At 38.3% G+C, this 25,036-nt stretch overlaps 1 protein-coding gene across 1 annotated transcript in view; it reads right to left on the bottom strand.

Moving 5' to 3' along the window:
- Positions 1–25,036, bottom strand: part of ntrk2a (neurotrophic tyrosine kinase, receptor, type 2a) — a 61,134-nt gene that overhangs the window by 737 nt on the left and 35,361 nt on the right. The window contains exons 13-17 of the mRNA XM_062999272.1: positions 16,000–16,188; positions 13,979–14,109; positions 12,921–13,093; positions 9,752–9,992; positions 1,334–1,492 (exon numbers count right to left, since the gene is read on the bottom strand). Of these exons, the coding sequence (XP_062855342.1) occupies positions 1,334–1,492; positions 9,752–9,992; positions 12,921–13,093; positions 13,979–14,109; positions 16,000–16,188 (893 nt within the window). The remainder of the gene's footprint in view (positions 1–1,333; positions 1,493–9,751; positions 9,993–12,920; positions 13,094–13,978; positions 14,110–15,999; positions 16,189–25,036) is intronic.

Genomic DNA, 25,036 nt, shown 5'->3' with positions numbered 1-25,036 from the left:
AAAAGGCACCTGGTCCCCTTAGTCTGATATTTTCCAATTTGTTCCACTTGAACGGACAAATCTGCTGTCTTCCCTATATCAGCAAGCCTGTTTGGCTATGGTTTGGAAGCATGTGTTTAGCCTTACCCGTTCAGATAGATGTCTTGCATTATGAGCTAGAGGGTAGGAGTGTAGAGAATCTTGTTTTCTTTACTGGCTTCCTGTAGCTGCCAGCGTTCAGTTTAAAACACTGATGTTCACCTACAAAGCCAAAAATGGACCAGCACCAAACTACCTTATAGGACTCAGCACACCCCGCTCTGTACCACACAACCTCCAAGCCACTAGTCTTACTTGTCTTGATCCTCCACCCAGAACTTGCATCAAGGCTCTTTTCTGTACTAGCACCTAAGTGGTGGAACGAACTTCTGTTCTGTCACTGCCTTCAAAAGATGATTAAAAACCTCTTTACTAAGCACTTAAGCTGAGAACTAGCATGTACTTACTAACGCTTAGCAGATTTGTATTCTCGGAGTGTTGTCTACTTAAACTAGAGTAGGAAATGTTCACTATGGAAGCATTTCTGGATAAGAGTGTCTGCTAAATGCTGAAAATGTAAATGTAATGCAAACGTAGCTGCCCTCATAGGATAGATCTGTATTTCTGGATAGCTAACTCGTCATAATAGTCTATTGTTGCTGTGATCAACAAGCACCTATTACGCTTCTTGGAACTTCTGGATGTGGCACTGCTGGATTTTAAATTCATAACATCCCGACAATAGGGCAAATGCCTGCACTGGTCAAAAACTAAGATTCAAATGTAGAAATTATTACAAGTTGCTCACTTGTGCATATTTCCTGCATTACCTTTATCCTTTACCATACACTGTATGACCAAAAGTCTGTGAACATCTGACCATGAGCTTGTTGGGCATCCTATTCCTATGGAGCCCAGTAAAAGCCAGCTGAAGTTTCTTCACCTACTTTGTTCTGAATGAGGTACTTTGTGTAATATTTTAGTAGGACTTCTTTGTGGCATTAGTGAACATGAAGGGGTGGGAAGGGTTGGCTTTGTGATAGGACTGTAGGATACAAAAATGACAATGTATTACAGTCTAGAGCAGGAGACTGATCTAGAGCTTCCAAAATGTGTATTGGTGCTTCATAATTTGCTTATAATGAACAGAACCAAGGGGTACAGCTCTATAAACATTCGAGTTTAGGTACCAAACTACCTATAACTGTATTGTTTTGTTTTTGCAACATCTGACTTGTTATGTATACAACATTCTTTTAGCTATACATGTAAGAGCATCACGTATGAAGAGTATACTGTATGTTAGTATAAATACCTCATTGTTGGAAAGCTGGTACCAGGGCTGCTTCCCATAGGTAAATATTTCCCAGAGCACCACTCCCAGACTCCAGACATCACTCTCGGTGGTAAACTTCCTGTACATGATGCTTTCTGGGGGCATCCAGCGGATTGGCAGCATGGTGTGACCTCCCACCTGTATTCAATAAATAGAAAATACAAAAGGTTTAAAATATAGCAAACTCTGGATCATGCAAGATTATTGTCCCAAATACAAATAAATAAAAACCCAGAAGTGCTTTGCAATAAAGTATTTGGACAATAATAGATTAGTACTTTAGTGCTTTGATGGATTAGTAAATGCCCTGCATCTTAAGTTCTATGAGACAATCCATAAATAATTATGACTTTGAAGATACTTCTTCATAAGTCGATTCTGTTTACAAAGCTGGAGCTGAAGTAATGCAGTAAGTTTAAGCAGTAAGCTCTAGGGGAATGTAATTGACCTAAGTCTCAACCCCAAAGCCCATCGCTTCATTTACTGGCTTCACCATAATGCGTTGGTTTTGAAATATTAATTATGTATTTGCGGTACAGTATGTGGATTAGCCTCATATTAATTGTTTTAACATACCGGACTCATCAAATATTAAGGGCTAAAGCTTTTAGGCTTTTTCGCCAGTCCCACAGAGGCTCAAGGCTCTACCAAGTGGGAGAGACTCCAAAAAGGCTGTCCACCAGAGCACTAATACGAGGAAGCATATTTTATAGCTAGTCAGAAAGGCTTTTAACATTGCACACTGATAATGGTTATAGACCTTCAGAACACTTTACAGGGGTTTGTAAGGAGCTGCAAAATGAATTGATAGAACTGATCAGACAGCATTTCAAAGTTCATCTTTAAAATGCAGCACAGATATTTTTCTGCTACATGGTTGGTGTATAAGATGAGCAATACATTTGCACCATGTTGTAGAGGAAGCTTAGCTTGGAAAAGTGGCCGTGCCTAGTGAGTCACAGTAATACAAGGGATCTTCAAAAAGTTTCCACACTTTTAGTAACAGTAATAGTAGTAACTGGTCGTGTCTGAGAGACTGAGAGAGCTTATAGTCTGGATTTAGTGCCATCTGATTTCCACCTTTCTGGATGCTTAAAAAGGCTTCAATGGGAAGAAGATTTTTATGTTTACATTTTTTTCTAATAGCATTAAAAAAGTTGGTATGTAAAAATGCATCAGGAGGTGATTATGTAGAAAAGTGATGTCATTTGTTTTTGAAATTGTTAGCAAATAGAGTTTTAAAAGTGCTGAAACTTTTTGAAGAACCCTCGTATATTTAACATGTGCAATTAGATCAGTGTAGCACTAATCTATCAACACCAAATGTCTTACCACCAACTTTGTACTGCCAAAATTAACTTTGTTTCCTCACAACGAGTTAAAAATGCTTAATGTAAACAGCATGAAGAACGAAGTGTGGAAGAACTGTAAGGTTTCTATTAGATTTCCCAGCTATGTGATGTAGATGGTTTATTGCTACTTATAAATGGCAGAGATAAAGATTGTCTGTGTGACGAGTTTTATTTTTATTTAGTCTTCACTTCCTGCAATCAACCTCTTTACAATCTGCTTTCAAAATGTTGGGGTGTGTATTGTGCACGTCCATGCCATGACATTACATTTACATTTGCAGCATTTAGCAAACGCTTTTATCCAAAGCGGCTTACAGTACTTTGACAGGATTCAATCTAAGCAACTGAGGGTTAAGGGCCTTGCTCAAGGACCAAACAGTGGCAATCTGGCAGTGGTGGGGCTTGAACCAGCAACCTTCTGATTACTAGTCTAGTACCTTAACCGCTAGGCTACAACTTATAAATTATCGACAGCCGCATGCCTGTTTAAACGATTTCACTTTGGTCAAGAGTTTGCTCTTTATATCATGTCAAATGGAGGCAGAACATAACTGGGGCGTAGCGCACCACTACAGAAAGCTTAAGCTGGAATCTCATTGGTACTCCTAAACTGGCTGGGCATCTAACAGGGACAGTTGTGATAGTAACAGCTGTAAAAGCTGTGATCGTTGTGAAAGTAACAGCTCCTGTTGTAGCATATTTATCACATTGACTTTCTGTCCCTGATTTTTTTTTCTTTTTTGCTGCACTTACAGATTAAACAAATGATACTTTTGCTGCAAAAGCAGAAGTGAAGCTCAGATTTAAACCTGCATGGCTGGATGCAACCGGAAAACTAAGCTGAATACCAGATGGTCCAGTTGCATCCCAACTATGTAGCTCTATGTTTTAAGCATTCTGCACTTTAGTAGCATGCTGAGTGATGTAGTGAGTCAAAACTTGTTTCCCCAAAATCTGAAATTCTTTTGGCAGTAACGTTCAATAACGTTAGTGACAAAAGTGCACATTTTTACTAGTTATTTATTTATTAGGATTTTAATGTCATGTTTTACACACTTTGGTTACATTAATGACAGAACAGGTAGTTACTGGTTACACAAGATTCATTGGTTCAAGTATTTTATGCATCTTCTCCAATTTTCTCCCAATTTAGTGTAGTCAATTTGTCTTTCGCTGCTGGGGATCCCTGATTGCACTTGAGGTGTGTATATTGCTGCTCACGCCTCCTCCGACCCGCACGCAGCCCTTAGCGGAACCCTTTTTCACCTATGCACTCTGCACAGGCGCCTCTCTATCTGCCAATCAGGGTTTTTACACAGCGTTTGAAGACCCCACCCACATAGTCAGGTATCTCACCCTAGCAAAACCGAATCTGCTGCAGGCACTGCCAATTATGCCCGCTAGATGGCGCCCAGCCGACCTTTGGCAACATCGAGTTTCGAACCGAGAAGTTCAGAATCTCGGCGCTGGTGTGCTAGCGGAATATCCCGCTGCTCAACCTGGGCATCAGTTCAAGTTTTTAATGTCAAACACAGTACCTCTAGTTAACCTGACTGCATGTCTTTGGACTGTGGGAGGAAACTGGACTGCTCCATCTGGGTATCAAACCCAGGACCTTCTTGCTGTGAGGTGACAGTGCTACCCACCAAGCCACCGTGACGCACTATTTTTACTAATAAAATACCAAAACATATAAAAGCTAACAGATAAAAATGACTGTGGCTAAATATGACTATATTTATTAAAGATTAACTCAATTATGATTCATTTCTGAAATTTGAACACTGTGGTAAATGGAGTATTTTACAGTAAGAGAAAAAAAACGTGTGTTTGGTAAAATATCACTTTAAAGGTATTAGAAATGCCTAACAGTGACTTTTTAGTAGTAACCTGATTTGCACTGTTGCCTCACAGCAAGAAGGTCCTGGGTTCGATCCCCAAGTGGGGTGGTCCGGGTCCTTTCTGTGTGCCTGTTCTCCCAGTGTCTGCGTGGGTTTCCTCCAGGAGCTCCGGTTTCCTCCCACAGTCCAAAAACATGCAGTCAGGTTAATTGGAGACACTGAATTGCCCTATAGGTGAATGGGTGTGTGTTTGCTCTGCCCCATCCAGGGTGTTACTGTGTGCCTTGTGCCCACTGAAAAGCTACATATGCTAGGCAGCCAGGTCTTCAGTCACGTCAATACAAGGTTTATAAAGCTTAATATGGTCAGTAGTGGTGATTTATACAGGTTCATAAACTTTGTCACACTAATTATGCAATCCAGGTATAATGAGACTCCACTGAGTATTAGATTGTTGTTATACAACCGGCATTCACAGCGAGGCGCCGTCCCCCAGCCGCCTGGCTTTTCACAGCAGCTGTTACTATGGAAACTGATGTTCTATAGGGCTAACCAATTCTGTGGTTAAGGCATACACTCACACACACACACACAAACACTCACATACACACACATATCCAACATGCATTACAATAACTAAAGTACTAGAGTTTGGTACTTGACGCATACTGATGAATGATCACATGATTAAGACTTTCTCTGCCAGTCGCTTCTGCTGCCTCATAGGTAATCCAGTGTTTTTAACCCTAAATCTACATTTTGTATCTGTGTTATGAGCGGTAGCTACAGATAAAATTTAGTGTGTCCAGTTGCCCGATTGTGTCATGCTTCCTCTCCACCAATGCTGATCCCCGCTCTGATTGAGGGGAACGAAGCTAACCCACGTCCCCTTCGAGCAGCCGTATGCATTTTGTCACCTACACTTTGACGAGTGCAATGCGGATCAGCAGTGTGTACAGAGAGACACACCCTGACAGCACTCTTTTCCCGTCACTGTGCAGGCGGCATCAATCAGCCAGCAGAGGTCATGATTGCATTAGTTATGAGAGAGTCCCTATCCGGCTTTTAATATCCCACCCATATCTGAACAACAGGCCAATTGTTGTTCATGTGGCTGCTCAGCCCAGCCGTCGGCATGTTCAGCGTGTGTTTTACCGCTGCGCCACCTGAGTGGCCGTACAGATAAAATTTTTATAAAAAAAGGTGACTATGTAGAATAGTGATGTCATTTGTTTTTGAAATTCTTAATAGAGTTTTAAAAAAGTGCGGAAACTTTTTGATTAACCATTGTATCAAAAAGGTTGGTCCTCTGCAAGTATACAGAAACAAATCATTTGCTTGGATGACAATCACCACATGCAGTGGCTCAGCAGTGTGAGTCCTGACAAGATGTATTGTTATAAAATGTGCTATAAAATAAAACACACATGTCCAGCTTGTTCCTCTCACTCATTCCGCCCCCTCTCATCTCTCGTCCCTTTTCCAGCGCCTCCACGTCCCTACATGTCTCCGTCTCTCTCTTTTCATTTCAGCGTTTGTAGCCTGTGATCGGGGAGTTGAATACTAATCAGACTTCTTTAATGACTTTTTCAGTTTTGCTGTCTGCCGCTTTTGTCCCCTTTCCTCCCGGTTGCCATGGACAGCGCCCCTTTGCTGTTCCTGTCCCCCTCCAACTTTATTCTTGTCCCACCCCCTTTTAATCTGAGAGAAACTTACTGGCAGTGAATATGGGACCACACACACAGACACACACAAAGCAACATTTATGAAGGACTTGTGTCTTGATTTTGACTTATGTTTGATTTACTGTAGCTATCATGTGATCATAATGTATAGATATGATGTTTTCTGATCCTCATTATCAAAACAATAAAAATGGAATTAGGGACAGTAGCTTCATTTAAACCCCGTATTCCTGCACTGACATACAAATTCTGCCATATACTGTCATGTTCCAGTGTTATATTGTGTCACTATAGATTATGTGATATCACAATGTGCAAGGTCCACTGTGATGTCACAGTTTCTAGTAATTGTCATATTAATAGGATGCCTTTATTTCTCATATATACATATACACGTGTACAGTACAACTAATTTCTTTTTTTAATAACCCTGCCATCGTACGGCGCCCCTGCAGCCAAGAGTGTTAAGGGCCTTGCTCAAGGGCCCAACAGTGGCTGCAACTCTCAAACTTTCAATTGATAGCCCAAATCTCTACCCACTAGGCTACTACTGTCCCTAATTTGAATAATAACAACATTTGTTGCCATTACAATGTACTGTATGATCACTATAGAACACTTTATGACATCACTTTTATTTAAACACTGGATATTTGGGGAAATTTGAACGGGCAGCAATTCCTTTCAATAGAAATTTCAAGTAGTCAATCAAATATTGGCATTTTTTTTTTTAGATGGAAGGAGACATGAATACTAAGAAACATAAAGACCCAAAGCTGTGTGTTGTCAACACTGCTATTACATTTACATTTTCAGCATTTAGCAGACGCCTTTATAAAAAGCGACTTACGGTACGGTGACGGTATTCAAGGGCCCAGCAACAGCAACCTGGCAGTGGTGGGGTTTTCGAACCAGCGACCTTCTGATTACTAGTCCAGTACCTTAACCACTAGTCTACACCTGCCCCTATTTATGACGTTTTATCAGAATCTATGGATAAGCATGGTTCTAGTAGAATCTTAAGTCTCAAATACATCTGTGCAATAACCAGCTTTCTATTTATGGCCAAAATCTGATGAAGTTGTATATTTCAGGTTGATTGGCTGAATCCCAAATGGCTTTCTATTTTTAGTACATCTCACATTGACATTTTTGGCATTTAGTAAACTCTTTTATACAAAACAATTTGATGATTGATGGTTAAGAGTCTTGCTCAAGGTGTCCACAGTGGCAACCTGAACTGCTGAGTTACCACTGGCCTTTGAGAAACACTCTTGCTGGCCTGATTTCCTGTTCCTTTTAATCTGAGAGAAACTTACTGGCAGTAAATATGGGACCACACACACAGACACACACAAAGCAACATTTATGAAGGACTAACTAGAATGCCGTTATTTGTCAAATATACATTTACAGTACAATGATTTTTTTCTGCGTATCCCAGCTTTGTTTGGAAGCTGGGGTTAAAGTGTAGGGTTAGCCATTGTAGCAGACAGGTTTGAGAGCCTTGCTTAAGGGCCCAGCAGTGGCTGTATAGCAGAGCCTGGATATGAACAACGGACAATCTCCAGAATGAAAGCCCAAATCTCTACCCACTAGGCTACCACTGTCCCATCAGTTTCTTGAAATTAATTGAAATTAATTGAAACACTAAAATCTAAATGGAAAATAATAATAAAAAGTCATAAAACTATTCAGAAAATTTTTCCAAAGCTACTTGCTCCTCTACAAAGTTTGCACCCCTGGCATTTGAAAATTTATCCCAATCTTCATGGCAGATTTACTCAAGCTCTGTCAGATTGTGTGGCGAGCATCTGTACGCTGCCGTCTTCAGGTCTCTCCATAGTTGTTAATTCAGGTTTAAGTCTAGACTTTGGCTGGCCCACTTAAGGTCATGTAGAGATTTGCCTTGAAGCCACTTTTCTGGCCATTATGAACACTAATATTGTTTTGGCTTTATGCTTTGGGTCACTGTTATGTTGAAAGATGAACTGTTGCAGCAATCTGACTTTGTATGTGTTCTGGAGGATGTCCTGTCTATGACTACAATCATTTGTCACCACAACACTAAGAAGTGTGCAAACAAGTCTGAATACTTTCTAAATCCACTGTAGTCTGTCATGACATGAAAAAACAAGCAATTAAACTGTTATATCACTGGACATACACTCTTGTGAGTTTATAATCATAAGGATATTTATCAGCTATGACATGTTTAATACAGTTATGTCTATCTATATCTAATGATGCCGGGTTAACAGTACGTTACTACAGAGATGTTTAAGAAGAAGTTTGAGAAGTTAAATGAATGAGCTTTTTACTCAAAGATCAAGCTAATGATGCAAAACAGTAATAAAATAAATACAGGTCAAGTTAGCATGATCTAATTTGTGTAATGCTAATTGCCATTATTAGATCTCATTCCATTAACATTGATAGCAATTTGTGTGTGTGGGGGGGAGGTTTTAACTATTGTATTTAGTGTCACTACAAATCCCAATGAAACATGAGCAAATAAGAGCCAATAACTGTTCAACAAATGAGCACTTTACCTAAACATGTAGCTAATGAGTAATGAAAATGGGCAGGAAAATGGTCAGCACAGACATGTTTAAAAAAAGAAAAGACATCGTCCAAATCTCCAAAGTGATCAGTGCTTCAGAAATTACATTTAAATAATTTTTAAATGATTATAAATGTTGTTTATTATTTTTTTTAAATAATATTCAGTCAAGAAATGGCTCAGTTTACTTTAACAGACACAGAGTCCATGCAGTCGTGTATGCACTTATGTATTCATCTTCAGTAACTGCTTTATCCTTATCAGGGTCGCAGTGGGTCAAGTGCCACCCAGAAACACTTATTGCAAGAAGGAAAATACATCCTGGACTGGTTGCCAGTTTATAGCCAGGAAACACTTTAATACACATTATAGAATCATTAAGAGCAGCCCGTTTACCACATAGATGCTTCTTAAAGTTTGGAGGAATTTAGAGGAGCTGGAGGAAACCTGATGGACAATGACCAATGGCTAACTTGAAAGCTGGACCCTGGAGCTGTACAATAAATACACTACACTACCAACTACACTACCACTATTAGCATTAAACCAAGAGACTTTATTTTTTATAATGTGGCACATCTTCCATCACCACAACCGCCTCAATTACCTCAATCGTACCATTTTAATCCCATCATTACCCACTGATGCACCGCTTAAAGCTTCTTTGAGTGGTTCAAAAAGGTGGAAATCAGATGGTGCTACATCCGGATTATAAGCTCTCTCTCAGTCTCTCATACACGATCAATCACTACTCCTCCCGTCCTCACTGTTTTCAACCAAAATATAAAAGTGTGGAAACTTTTTGAAGATCCCTCGTATATAAAATAGTTACAACATCACTGGTTGTGTACTAATTAGAAATACTACTTTGTATAGCAGAATGTGGTTTTTTGATGCAGCCAACCAGACACAAGATGCAAAAACATGACACGATGGATTAGAAAAAAAACTCTCACCCTATAGTAATCAGTGCTGTAGACATCGCGGGACATGCCGAAGTCTCCGATCTTCACCAGCAGGTTCTCTCCCACCAGGCAGTTCCTTGTTGCCAAGTCTCTGTGCACAAAATGCTGCGAGGCCAGATACACCATACCTGCTGCAATCTGCTGAGCAATGTGCAGCATCTGGGACTGAGTCAGCTCGGCCTGCTGCTGCACCTGCCCATCAGACATCAGCACCGCGTCCGGACCATGAGCCCTTCAGAGGAAAAGAGGGGGAGACAGAGGTTAATACAGATAAAGGCATTACATCAATTTTAATTACCATTATGTATAAAATGTGGTTATAATACCAGGTGGTTATACTTAATTCTGTCTTTTTGTAAATAGTTTAATGAAAAAACAACAAGAAATGGAATGACCTTTAACGTTGAAATGTAGTTAAAATAATGTCAACATTAAAATAACATTTAATGTTAATGGTTGTGAAAAGGGTAGCAAAATATTTATAAGAGAACGTTGAAATTTTAACTATAAATCAACATAAGTCTTAAAAATATGATCACTTTTATTATATTATTAGCATTTTATTATTTATTATTCATATATTCTATATTATTTATATATTATATATTATTCTATTTTCATCATTAGACCATTATAAAATATAAATCTATATTGTAGCTTTGCAATACTTTAAGCTTCGTTGCAACCCGTATTTTTGTAGTGTGTGTTGTTTGGTGGATTATGGGTAATGTGTGCATCAGGTCTCTTAGTGTGTATATGTGGGGACGGGGTTTTGTTCCTTTTACTTGTGTTCTGTTGTATTTGGTACGACTGGGTGTTATTATTGAGTGGATTATGTTGATCTCTGTTTAGAATGAGTTGTGTTAGGAGTTCTTCTTATGCCTACTTCACACTACACAATTTTTGCCTAAATTTTCTTGCCAACTTGCCGAGAAGTCGCCAACAGATGCACTAGCTTAAAAGCAAATCTGCGTTTGCTCATGCTAAATATCTGGACTTGTCAGCGACTCAAAATCCTGTACTGTGCAAAGTGTTGTGATCAGGTTGTGACTTAAACAATGACTTAAAAGGCTCCCGATTACAAGAGATCAAGTTGTGTAGTGTGAATTGTATAACGATATGACCACTTTGTGTAGTGGTGTAGAGTGAACTTAAGCATAATAGTCTTGTGTTCTTCTTTTAAAGCTCTATAAATCTGCTAAACATCTCTCATTCACATCATATATTAAACCTCATGCTTATATATAGAATTGTCTTTACCAGTGGCGATTTCTCTAAGACTGCAAGGGAAGCTCAGCTTCCCCTAAAATTAAATGGTCAAATATGTACAGTTGTGTTAACATTTAATTGACTACAAATACGTTAGAACACGTTCATCTCGAAGACGAGTTCGTTCAGAATCAGCTACTTATCACAAATCGACTGACTCGAACTTCTCATACATTCCCGTAGCGTCAATGCATTTGCCCGTAGAAGCTGAGCATCTATTCACTTCAACGGGACTGCATGGAACGGTTTTTTTCATTGCTTCGAAACTCGCCGGTCATTGGATAAATGCCACGATTTTGTCCCGCCCCCGGACGCTGAGCGTCTCTGGGGGTGAATGGAGCTGTGGGCGCGGTCTGGACGCGGAGCTTCTGCAAGATGATTGGAGGATCAGTCGAAAGGCTGAATCCCGTTTTGATTGACAGCTATTTTGAGATCTACACGTCACTTAATCACTGGGAGCTTCAGTCCCATCGCGGATTTTGCGAGTGAAGTCGAAAGACAAACTGCAACCCATTTCTTCGATAGGATCACAGGCCATTTTCTTGAAAAGGAACGGAGGGCAGAATTTATGTATAAATAAATTGACAAATTTTATAATGTAAGCCGACAATGAGCTTCCCCTCTTTGAAAGACCAGCAGCCGCCACTGGTCTTTACCCTTGACGAACCTTTGAAGAACCATCTTTTTAAGAAATAAATAAAATAATAAATAAAACATGAAATAAATAAATAAAATAAATAAAACATGAACGAAGTCTATAGTCTATTCAGTGTTAAAAAGTGAGATGCTGAAACAACATTAACATTGATTCATTTTTCAGTTTTAACCTTGATCCATGACCACTGATCCACGCCAGCTGGGAAGTGCTAAAATATTTATGTATTTTATATGTGTTTTTAGAAGGAAACATCTGTTGAGATGATGAAAAATCCTTTACATTTCAAAATATTCGAGTCAAGCGGCACTTGATGACCTAATGACATAAACCTGATCAGGATCATGATTGGTCCAGAAAACTGTGTTTAAACTTCATTAGAAAGTGGACAGGTACATTTCTGGGTTGCTTTTGTTGTGCCTCATTTCATCACTTAAGCAGGTGTGTTTATATTCCCATGTTTAGTCTGTTAATGTCGATTGAATTTTTTTGAATTTTGGTAACTTCCAAAACCCATGGTTAAAAAGACTAAATTCAATGTATTAAATCTGACATTAATTGTCAGTTCTTTTTGAACAGGGTTCAGTTATAGTTCATGTTTTTGATAACATGATTCACTTTTACGTTTTTATTTTTCTTCTATATTTTATTTAGCTGTTATTTTTAAGTTAAATATTTATTTTTATTATTTTTAATGTTAAGGTACAAAATTTATGTTCAAAGTTTATTGCTGAATTTTTAAAATTCTGTTTTATAAAATAATACTTGAATTTGCAGTTTTTATTTTTATTTTTTACTATTTTATTTATAAGAATTTAAAGATAACAACTTGTATACCACTGGATTTGCAGTATTAAGATTTTATTGTTATATTTATTTTTATTATTAAGTTTATTCTCATTAAATCATAATGGTATACTTTCCATAATTCACTCAGAAGTGTATCAGAAATATCAAAAATTATATGTATACAATGTAAAATGTTAAAACCCACTCCATTAAATGATGCTTTTACCCATGTACATTACAGTGGAGTGGTGTGGGGGGGTTGAGGGTTTGAGAGATTTTCACACAATCAGATGATTCTATTGTGTCCAGTGGATTTGTTACAGAATTTAAAATGGCGAGTCCTTATCATTTACAAGGTCAAGGACACTGATACAGGATGTGAATTAACACTATTGTGATCCTGTCTCTACCACATACACACACACACACACACACACAGAAGCGTACCTGAGAAACTTGTTAAGGTCTCCATGCTTCATGTACTCAAACACCATGATGAGGGGGTCGATTTCCACACACACTCCGTAAAAAGTGACGATGTGTTCATGCTGCAGGTTGGTCAACAACTCGGCTTCACGATGGAAATCTTTACGTGCGTTCTCACTAGCCTCCTTTAGGGTCTACAGACACAAAACGGACAGATGAATTTAGACAGAAATGTGTGGACCAGGCTAAATCACATTTTTTTGTGAAGTCTGTTGATGGTATTAGTACTGCAGTGGTGGGTCAGTGGTTAGGGTACTGGACTTGTAATTACAAGGTTGCTGTTTTGAGCATGACTGCTATAAATTTGTCACTGTTGGGCCCTGAGCAGGGCCCTTAATCCTCTGCTCAAATGGTATTTAGGCACCAATGTAAGTCGCTTTGGATAAAAGCATTTGGTAAATGCCATTAATATAAATGTAGTATGGTTCAGAGTATAGTGGAGACTTTCCCCATAACAAATAGAAAGAGAAAGTATATCCTTGCCAGCAAACATTACACAGTAACCTCCCTAACGAAGTGACCAAAAATGCCTGATTTTTAGTGCCATGTGTGACAAAAATCTACCAATGCATACCAATATCATACCATACACTATCATATCATATCCTCTGTAAAATATGCTGGTGGGTGCATTATGCCATATTAATGCCTTTCAGCAACAGGTACTGGCAATCTGGTTAAATGTAAATTGGGGAGGATGTTTGTTATAGCAAAACAATGACCCAACACAACACTGGAGTTGTTCTTAATGGAAATGAAAGAGATAAAAACATCCAGAAGTGGCCATGAGTTCTGACCTCATTGGATATTTGTGCCAAAACCTGGTAGCACATGAAGAAGTAAGACTAGAGGCTGTAAAAGTTGCCAAATGTGTCTTAACCAAATATTAAACTAAGTTCATTTTAGTCTTAACTGAAACATGATTATCAGATCCAAACAATTAAGTTTCTCCTACAATGTGACAGTTGGACTTTTTAAGTAACTGTAATAAATTCCTCTTCATGTATTATCATACTGACCTTCACGGCTACAAGGATCTTCTCCTGTTCTTGTGTAAGATTGTAACATTCAGCCAGGAACACTTTTCCAAACGCGCCCTCACCGAGTTCCCTCTTCAGCACAATGTTGTGCCTCTTAATGTGCTGGACGACTGCACACACACCCACACACAGACACAATTATTGTTAATAAATATAATAAATCATTATAATAAAAACAGTATAAATATACTTGTAAATAGTAACATGCAACATAAAAAACATCAAATTGCGGAGTACAACTTGCATGTAGGTGCTAAATTACCCCCAGTATACTATCTTATAATAACAATAACAATAATAATAACAATAATAATAATAATGACAATAATAATAATAATAATATTAATAATGGTTATAATAACAATAATAATAATAATAATAATAATAACAATAATAATAATAATAATAATAATAATAATAATAATAATAATAAAATAATATGAATAATTATAATAATATTATTAATGGTTATAATAATAATAATAATAACAATAATAATTATAATGATTATTATTATTATTAATAATATTTAAATAGTGTGTTTTAATGTTTGATTTTAATAAATTACAGTTTTTTTTACTAAATAAAGTGCAGTTATTTTCTGGCTGCAAACCACATATTTACAATAAATAAAAATATTATTAATGGTTATAATAATATAAATAATAATAAAAATAATATTAATAAAATAATATTAATAATTATAAAAAATATATTACTATTGGTTATAATAATAATAATATTGATAAAATAATATTAATAATTATAATAATATTATTAATGGTTATAACAATAATAATAATTATTATTATTTAATTAGTGTGTTTTAATGTTTGATTTTAATGAATTTAACTAAATAAAGTGCAGTTATTTTCTGGCTGCAAACCACATATTTACAATAAATATTTGACCAATTAGCAAATTTGATATATATGTCATCATATATATATATATATATATATATATATATATATATATATATATATATATAAATTATTGAGGTCACAAAACTACCATGGCATACATGTAATTCACAACAATAAAAACATGAGCATATATGCAGCAGGAGAACAAAACAACCCCAAATTTAATAACTACACTAACCATGAAACTTGAACCCCTTTAATATAAATGTATCCCGACTCCCCTTTGCAATTTCGTTGTTGTCTGCAGCAGACACACTCTGGTCGGGAAGAGACACATACTGGTAAGTTCTCACACGGAGTCATCATGCTATGCTCCCGTACTGCTCCGTACGAACCTCAAAATGAGGCAATAAAAAAATTAGAAACTGATCTGGCTTCCTAAAGTCATAACCAATTGTGTCGTTTGGGAGCCTGGCCAGGTCAGTAGCACTGCTGAGATTCAAGAGCTTAAACTCTCCACAGTGTGATGAATTTATCTTGTTTGTTTTCATCCAAACATCAGATGTCTACTAGTGTGCTACTAAAGACATAATAATGTGTTCATAAATGTCTAATAAAGAACGCAGGCTGTAGGATGAACACAGACGCTAACAGATGTCCCCTAGCAAAGTGAGGACAACATGGAGATAAGAGCAGATTAATCAGGCGTTTAGCGTGCCGGGTACAGATAGTAAGAGACCGAGAGTGAGCACGCGAGAGAGGGAATGAAGGAGAGGGAGAATGCAGCACTCGCAGATCTATCCCTGATGTGATTAAGGAATGCTTTTGAAGAAAAACTAGCCAGTCAGCCGATTACATTAGCGTGGGCTAGATGATGAGGCTGCATCGATCTCCAGTAACTCACTGCACACCATAACCCAATATTAAAAGGAACCAGAGTGGGAAAGAAGGAACAAAGAGATAGGAAGGAGTGCGGTTCATAAAGAGGGATGTAGAAAAAAATAAGCATGCATGAGTGTAGAACAATATGTAAAATTCTGTCTGTCTATATATATACAGTATATATATATATAGCTGTAAGATTATAGCAGGCAGGTATGCATGGACACTGGGTGGATGGACGGATAAACTTACAGGTATCAGATTTGAGCAGACTGCTTGTACTGCGGAAGTACTGCGGGTTCTCAATGACAGGGATCTTGGTCATGCCAATGATGACAGCATCAGAATTCATCTCCGACGACGAAGGCGTGTTGGAGCCATTAGACACGTGATGAAGAGGACTGGCGGAGTCATCGTCATTGCTGATCACTGATGAAGGTCCTGAAAGACAGACAGCAAAAATGATTATTAATTTATTTATATGAGGAAACCCACGCAGACACGGGGAGACAGAAAGGACCCAGACCGCTCCACCTGGGAATCAAAACCAGGACCTTCTTGCTGTGAGGCGACAGTGCTACCCACTGAGCCACTGTGTCTCCGCAAAACACATTAGTTCACTCACTCACTCACTTTCTTAACCACTTATCCAATCAAGGTGGCGGGGGGGGGGGGTGGTAGTGCTGGAGCATATCCCAGCTTTTCAATGGGCACAAGGCACACAGTAACACACCCTGGACGGGGCGCCCTATTCACCTATAGGGCAATTCAGTGTGTCCAATTAACCTGACTGCATGTTTTTGGACTGTGGGAGGAAACCGGAGCTCCCAGAGGAAGCCCACGCAGACACTAGGAGAACATGCAAACTCCGCACAGAAAGGACCCGGACCCCCCCGCTTGGGAATCTAACCCAGGACCTTCTTGCTGTGAGGTGACAGTGCTACCCATCAAGCCACCGTGTCATCGCAAAACAGATTAGTTCAATACAATTTAATACATTCTTTACAATTTGCACAACACCTTATGTTGACAGTATCTCTGTGACCTGTTAATGCCTCATACTGTCCAAAGTTTTAAGATAGGTCGTCCAGGCAGCACAAGCTCATACCACATAACTGCACAAACATCTTCTGTAACCATAAAAGTTAAAAACAAACAAAAGAAACCCCAGACATGGGCGCCCAGGTGGCGCAGCAGGACATGCCGCTAGCACACCAGCACCGAAATTCTGAACTCCTTGGTTTGAAACTCGGCATTGCCCCTGGTCGGCTGGGCGCCATCTAGCGGGCATAATCGGCAGTGCCTGCAGCAGACACGTTTCTGCTAGGGCGGGATGACTGGACTATGTGGGTGGGGTCTTCAAACGCTGTGTAAGGATTGGCAGATAGAGAAGCACCTGTGCAGACTGCATGGGTGAAAAAGGGTCCCGCTAAGGGCTGCACGCGGGTCGAAGGAGACCTTTTAATGCCTCGTACAGTCCATAGTTCTTCAGATAGGTCATCCAGACAAAGGCACAGCACGTAACTGCACAAACATCTTCTGTAACCATAAAAGTTGGACATTGGCCCACACAGAGTTTCATATTTTCCATCCTGAATGGATAGTTTGACTTATGTCAGTCCATTCATGAGTCGAGTTGGTTTTCACTGGAGCAAAGCATCACAGATTTCGACTGCACCACTGTGTTGATATTTTCTTTACAATTTGCACAACATGTTATGTTTGACAGTATCTCTGTGATTTTTAATTCCTAGTACATTCCATAGTTTTTTAGACAGGTCGTCCAGGCAGCAGGAGCTCATAGCATGTAGCTGCACAAACATCTTCTGTAACCATTAAAGTTAAAAACATAACAAAAAAAACCCCACACACTCACTGGACATGGGCCCACACATGCTGAACGGATAGTTTGACTCAGGTTCAATCCATCCTTGAGTCGGGTTGAGTTTCACTGGACCAAAGCATCACAGATTCCGACTGCACCACTGTGTTGATATTTTTCCTCGGAATCCATCCCCTCTGGGGTTATAGATATTATGTTAAATAATTCGGAGAAACAACCGGAGCTCTCAGTGTAGCACAGCATGTTGAGAAATGTTGAACTGGATCACCAGCAAATGCTTTCTCACTGTTTCCTTTGAAGCAGATAAAGAATAAGCAACAAAACACTGCAATGCCAATATGTGAGTCATTTGTTATTGGGTTGGTATAAAACGCCTAAATTATGCAGTGTTTTTTTTCTGGAAGATGAGTAAGAGAGTACAAGGAGTGTTTTTAGCTTTTCTTTCCTTTTAACTGTGTTGAGTGACGGAAGATTTCATGAAACAAAGAACCACCTAGTTGGTCATTTAAGCATGAATATTTTTGATATCTACAGAGGAACCTAGATTTAACAGACCTCCATTTAACAGATTTTGAATTTAAAGGACAAAATATGAAAAACTGAATTATTTAAACAACGATATAAACAATTGTCCTCTAGCCGGCGCACGTCTCTCTGTTTACATAAATAATAGGCTTTGTTGTGTCTGGAGGCTCGCTTTGTTCTCACCTTTTTCTCAGTTTTTATGCTTAATTTTAGCAAATTTAAGTGCTTAGTTATGGCTTTGAAAGACAAATGAAATGGTAAGCAAACGAGGGTGCATCTAGGTATTGCTGAAAAGTTATTAAGAAATTGGACAGCTGTGTTTCTGTGGCTCGTGTACATGAGGAAGAAACAGACAGTGAGTGGAAAAAAATCTCGCTGTTTTCGCTGACATTCGCATGAATGCAGGTAGCACCCTTCTCCAAATAAGCTGATCTGTCCAGTAACTTTGCTCAAGCTACACTTTAAAAAAGTCTCAAACAAAGCAACTGTTACCCTTCCCTTTCCCAGACTGATAGCTGTCTGGCATTATGAGAGTCCTGGTGTAGTTCAACCAACAAATGTCTTTGTTTCCCACATAGTTACATAACATTTATTAATAATTACAAATCTAACCCTGACATTTACCAATGTATTAGACTGTGGTGCCACTAGAGTGTCCTTTATTATTATATTAAAAACAAAAGGGTTTCTTTTTTATTCCTTCACCATACTGGGGTTATTTACTGTAGCATTCATATTTATAAAATGCTGGATTTGTAAATAATAGTGTTTATTAAAAGGTGATCACTGAACTACTTAAGCTTTGTTGAGTGTCCACAAACACATTTAAAGGCCCCACACAAGCAAGCCAGCAAGTTAGCAACCTATACCTGTTTATACCTTTATAAATAGATAGCTAAAATGAAAACAGAATATTTTAGTTTAGCTAGTTATGGTCTTTTGGTTGACAATAGACTTATAGATATTTTTGACATGTATTTTTTTAGTGTTTAATATTATTCCTGATGACGGTTGGTATGATTCTCTTCTTTTGCTCTCAACTGAGACGGTTTTAACTAAACTGCTTAAAATACTATTTCTTTTACTTTTGTATTTAAACATTTTCTCCCTTTTTCTCCCAATTTAGCCTAGCCAATTAGTCTTCCATTGCTGGGGCCCCCGATCGCATCCAAGGAGGGTATTTGCCTGACACACACTCCCTCTGACGCACACCATCGACCACTTCCTTATTCGCCCGTACTTCCAGTCCAGTCTCATCCATGGAGAGTCACACATTGATCTCTGCATTCCTCCACTTCTGTAAAGGCGCCTCGGGCTACTAACCAGGGTCCTTACGCAGCATCTAAGACCCCACCTCTTTTTTAGTCTGTCTTTTCCCACCCAGCAGACTTTGTGGCCAATTTTGTCTCTGCAGGCCCTGCTAGGGGATCCCAGCCGACCGGTAGCAAAGCTGAGATTCAAACACGGTGAGTTCAGAATCCCAGTGCTAGTTCAGAATATCCCACCTACCTTTCCGGGGGTCTTGTCATTAAATCAGATATAAAAGAAATATGCTACATATTATATAACTGGCTTTTGTCCAACCAGATAGTTTCAAGAATAGGAAAGCAGTGCACATTGTCTAGAATTAAACCCATGACCTCCAGCCACTTTAAGCATCTGCAAACCCTAAGCCATTACTCACCAGACACTGACTAACTGACACAGCTAATAAGACTTAGCCAGTATTTTCAAAACAAAAATGTGAAATTGCAGATGTGTCAGACCTCCTTTAAGCACGTGTCGACAGTGATAGTAACAAAAAAACATTCCTACGCCTCCGGTCGGTATAATCTGGCAGAGATGTTTGTCTGAACCTCCCTCTGGAGCAACCTGTCATCAGGTGAGTGCAGAACAATAGCGTACATATTGATAACACACCGTGGGATCCAGACATCCATCCTGCACTCCACCCATCAACAGGATCCAGAGGACTGTTCTGGCTGGGAATGCTGGAATATTACCACTGAGGATTTGTGGGAACACGGAAGTAGACAAAATGTACTATATGAAAGCTTCATGAGATTTCATGAACTAATAATTCATTCAAAAATGATTCATGATGACTGCAAATAAAATTACAACCCAGAAATCAAGAAAAAAGTTGGGACAGCATGTTTCTTATATTTACTTTGACTTTTATTTGATGTCAGACAGGATGAACCTGAGATATTTCATGTTTTATCTGCTCAACTTCATTTCATTTATTAATAAATATCCATTCCTGTATTTCAGACCTACAACACATTACAAAAAAATTTGGGACAGTAAAGCATTTACCATTTGTAAACATTACCAACTGTAATGTTGCTATTCCTTTTCACCACACTTAAAAAACGTTTTGGCACTGAGAAGACCAAGTGATTAAGTGTTACAGCTTTTATTTTGTCTCATTCTTCCTGCAATCACGTCTTAAGATGTGCAACAGTACAGGGTCGTCATATTCACTTTTTCGGCAGGCAGGCCAGTCCAGTACCCGTACCCCCTTCTTCCGCAGCCATGCCTTTGTAATGTGTGCAGCATGTGGTTTTGCATTGTCTTGTTGAAAAATGCATGGATGTCCCTGGAAAAGACGACGTCTTGAAGGCAGCACATGTTGCTCTAAGATCTCAATGTACTTTTCTGCATTAATGCTGAAATGCTGATTCATCTGACCACAATACACGTTTCCACTGTGTGGTGGTCCATCCTAGATGCCTCCGAGCCCAGAGAAGTCGACGCCGCTTCTGGACATGGTTAACATAAGGCTTCTTTTTTGCACAGTAAAGTTTTAAGTGGCATTTGTGAATGTAACTCTGTATTGTAGTGCTTGACAAAGGTTTGCCAAAGTAATCCCTCACCCATGTGGTTATATCAGCTAATGTTGAGTGGCGGTTCTTGATGCAGTGCCATCTGAGGGATCGAAGATCACAAGCCATCAGCCTTTACGCACTGAAATTCCTCCCGATTCTTTGAATCATTTAATGATATTATGCACTGTAGAGGGAGAAATATGCAAATCCCTTCCAATCTTTCTTTGAGGTTCATTGTTTTTAAACATTTCAATCATTTTCTTACACATTTGTTGATAAACTGGAGATGCTCTGATCATCTTTGCTCATCAAAGACTCAGCCTTTCCTGGATGCTGCTTTTGTACCAAACCATGATTACAATCACCTGTTGATGTCGCCTGTTTGGAATCACATCATTATTTCATTTTTTCACCTCATTACTAGCCCTAAATTGCCCCTTTCCTAACTTTTTTGGAATGTGTTGCAGGCCTAAAATGCAGGAATAGAGGTATATTAACAAATGAAATAAAGTTCAAACTGTCTGCAATAAAATATAAGACAAAGTAAATGTAAGGAACACTGTGTTCTTATTTTATTTGCATTTTCCATACAGTCCCAACATTCTTTGATTTGGAGTTGTATTATTTAATTCAAGTTCATGGCAAAGCTTCCATTTTTGTACTTTTAGTTTCACTATTCAGTAAAATTCTGTGCTGTGAACAAAAAAACAACAAACAATTATATCTATTCATGTGTGGTTCTCTCATTTATTTTTAGTTCGTGGTCTGTGAGGGTTCTTTGATGTTGAACGTCTACGCTGTGATCTATTCAATTCCAAGTTGTTTTCTTGACCACATTAAAGTCTGAGACCTAAAATGCACGGCCCCAGTGGGTTTTACACTGACGCTAACATCGTTTTGGAAGCCGGTAGATCATGATGAGCAGCGTGAGTGATTCACTGACAGTAAATGGGGTGTCTTATAGTGGGGTTACTGTAAGTTGCGCTGGCTCTATTATGAGCAGAAAGGACAGAAACAGCACAGATCACGTTTCATCTGAAATCCCTTCTATGGCTGGGGTGAACGTTCTCCATTTTTTATACTTGTTTTTTAAAGACATTAAATTTAATATGTAAATCTGTATTGATCTGTATTTGTCTTCTTGTTCGAATATGCCGTATCTGTGTAACATAATTAAAAAAATCTTTATCTATGATTATATTGATATCAGTGTGGGTAAAGAATTACAAAACGGTACAGAAAATTATTAAAACCCATAGTTATATATTAATACAAAGGAGCTGATATGAAATATGATGTCACTTTGCCTCCAAAACAGCTTTAATTCTTCTTGAAATGCTAACACACAAGTGATAAATCGTAGTAAGTTGTGACTCATCCTTCTTCCGTTTTTTTGAGATGTAATAGAGTTAAAAATCTAGTTTGAAGTTTGCACTTAAGTACTAGTGCCACTAAAAGCTTCCAGCAATGTTAAACTGTGTTTAAATATGTTGACTAAGAACAGCATCCATGGAAGCATTATCATCCGGACAAAATTTAAAAATGAGAGTGTACACAATAGAGTGCAGTTGGTCATGTGTCTGATCTGTTTGATCTGTTATGAGATCTTGCAAGGGAATCATTGAACCTAATGATGTAAACAAAATATCATTAGGTTTATTAGTATTATTATTAATAGGCCATATGTGTTAAAGGCACTTTATGTTCTCTTTAAAACATAACTCTGACGTTGGAAATATGCTAAAAGTTGACTCATTTGACCATATTACCTGCTTCATTACTTTGGGGTTCAGGACAGGTGTTTTTTTATTGAGACTGCTTTATAGAGGTGGCTGTACAACAATATTAATAATCACATAAAAATTATTACATAATAATAATAATAGATGGATGGATGGATGGATGGATGGATGGATGGATGGATAGATTATTATAGATTATTATTATGAATTTAATAATAATAATAATATTAATATAGATAGATAAATAGACAGACAGACAGACAGATAGATGGATTACTTTATTGATCCCAGAGGGAAATTAGTAAATTCAATATCAATACTAATAATAATAAATCTCTACATAAAATAATAAATCTCTAAGTGACTTAATCTGATATTAGCATCTTGTAAATGTTAGTGCATTCCTGGCTTGCATCTCATTTTCCAGGTGGTGTGGGACCCACCAGGAATGGCTAAAGGATTGCCTAAATGATATTAATATTAAAAAATATTAATACAAATACAGTGTTATGCCATGTAAAAATGTATTTATGTAAGGAAGCTTCAATATTGCAAGTAACAAGTAGTGGGGCAGGTCTACATGAGAAGGTTGAGGGTTTAAAGTCCATCAATTCCAAGCTGCTATTGTTAGGTTTTTAAGCTAGGCCTCAGTTGCTTGGATTTTACCCTGTGTCAGACAAGTGTTTGCCAAAAGCCTAAATGCTAATGTAAGTAGTGCCTTACTGTCTTACACTGACCTTTGAACTATTTGAATTATTGATCCATTTATAAACATGATTACAAGTACATGACAATCTTAACGACACCTCATCAAATATAATAGGACACTTTCAGGACACTAGTAAACGGGGATAGACCCACCCACTTTACTCTGTAACTAAATGCCCATATGTTGCCAGGTTAGTAGATCTCTCAGTATGATACATACAAAGTCACAGTGAGTGCTGCCATTCTATAGCTCCATGTCTGCTCTGAAAATCATTGTAAATGCAGTTTAGCTATGAAGGTTCAAACTTTAATAAGCTCTTAGCGCTAGCCAGAGAGACAAAGGAGGTGTTTAGCAAGTGAGCAGGGGTCTTGACCCAAAACAGTAGGCCACCTTGGGGTTAAAGGGTCAGCTTGTAGTATTGATCTACCAGGAGTCCAGGGGCTGATTAAAGATTGAAGGTCTTCAATGATTAAGGTTAGCAACCTCTGGGTCTGAGTCATAGGACATGGAGACGTCACACAAACACAATAATCTGAGGGCAGTATTGGCTGATCAAGTGCAGCCAGTATTCAGCTATAAATGAGTGTCACAGACTGGGATTTGTATGAATTTGACAATAATTTTTAATATTAAATCAGATAAGATAAGATAACACTTTATTGATCCCGAAGGAAATTGCAGATACACATTTTGTCTCTACAAACTTGGTTGGTGGTGGGATTGGAGCTTTCCAAAGGACTGGCAGAAATACGCCATGGACAAGGTGCCAATCCATGGCAGGACACCAAGTACTTACAATTATACCTACTTATTTATGTCTAGAGGTAACTTGGAGTAGCCAGTCCACATTCTGTTCACTTTTCCTCTGGTTTTAAGAGGTGGTAGGAAATTAGACTACCCAAAAAGAACAAGGTTGCTGTAATAGCTGTGCTACCATGCTGCTCATTTTATATACTTTGGAAAATATAGCCAGTTATTTAGGTAAGTCTCAATAATTCTGCACAATATACTAACGCAGTTGTCTATTCTGACAGGTTTCTTGGGCAGTGCTGGTCTACAGCAATATTGAGGTCTCACCACAGACATTTAACAGGGTTTGGATCAGTACTTACTGGACCACAGAAGGACATCAATTGTCTTCATTTTTAACCACTCCATTGTTGGTTTGGGTTAGAGTGCTAAGACTTCCGTTCTAGTACTACGCACTATTATTTTCTCCATCAATTTACTTCTCAAAAGCGTCCGCATAACACGATGCTACCAGCACATTTCACAGCGAGGATGATGTTACCAGGCTAATGAGCCTCAAGTCAAATAGTTTCACTTTCTCGTCAGACCACAAGGCTGGATCACTGCCACTTTGTTGGGGAGTCTTCTAAGTGACATCTTGCAAATGATTTAAGTAAGTGAGAAAGGATTTTACAGGAAATACTGCACATTAAAGTAGGATTTTACCATACTCAGTGTAGGACTATCAGTGGGGGATGCAAACAAGGGGATGTAAACTAACAACCTTCTGGTCATTTATGCAAAAACCACTAAATGACATGACCAAATTGAAATTGGATATGTACATTTTACATTTACATTTTTGGCATATGCTTTTATCCAAAGCAACTTACAATACTGTGACAGTATC

Source organism: Trichomycterus rosablanca, chromosome 7, assembly GCF_030014385.1.
Source record: "Trichomycterus rosablanca isolate fTriRos1 chromosome 7, fTriRos1.hap1, whole genome shotgun sequence".
Taxonomy (NCBI): Eukaryota; Metazoa; Chordata; class Actinopteri; order Siluriformes; family Trichomycteridae; genus Trichomycterus; species Trichomycterus rosablanca.
This window is presented reverse-complemented; position numbering and strand designations above follow the sequence as displayed.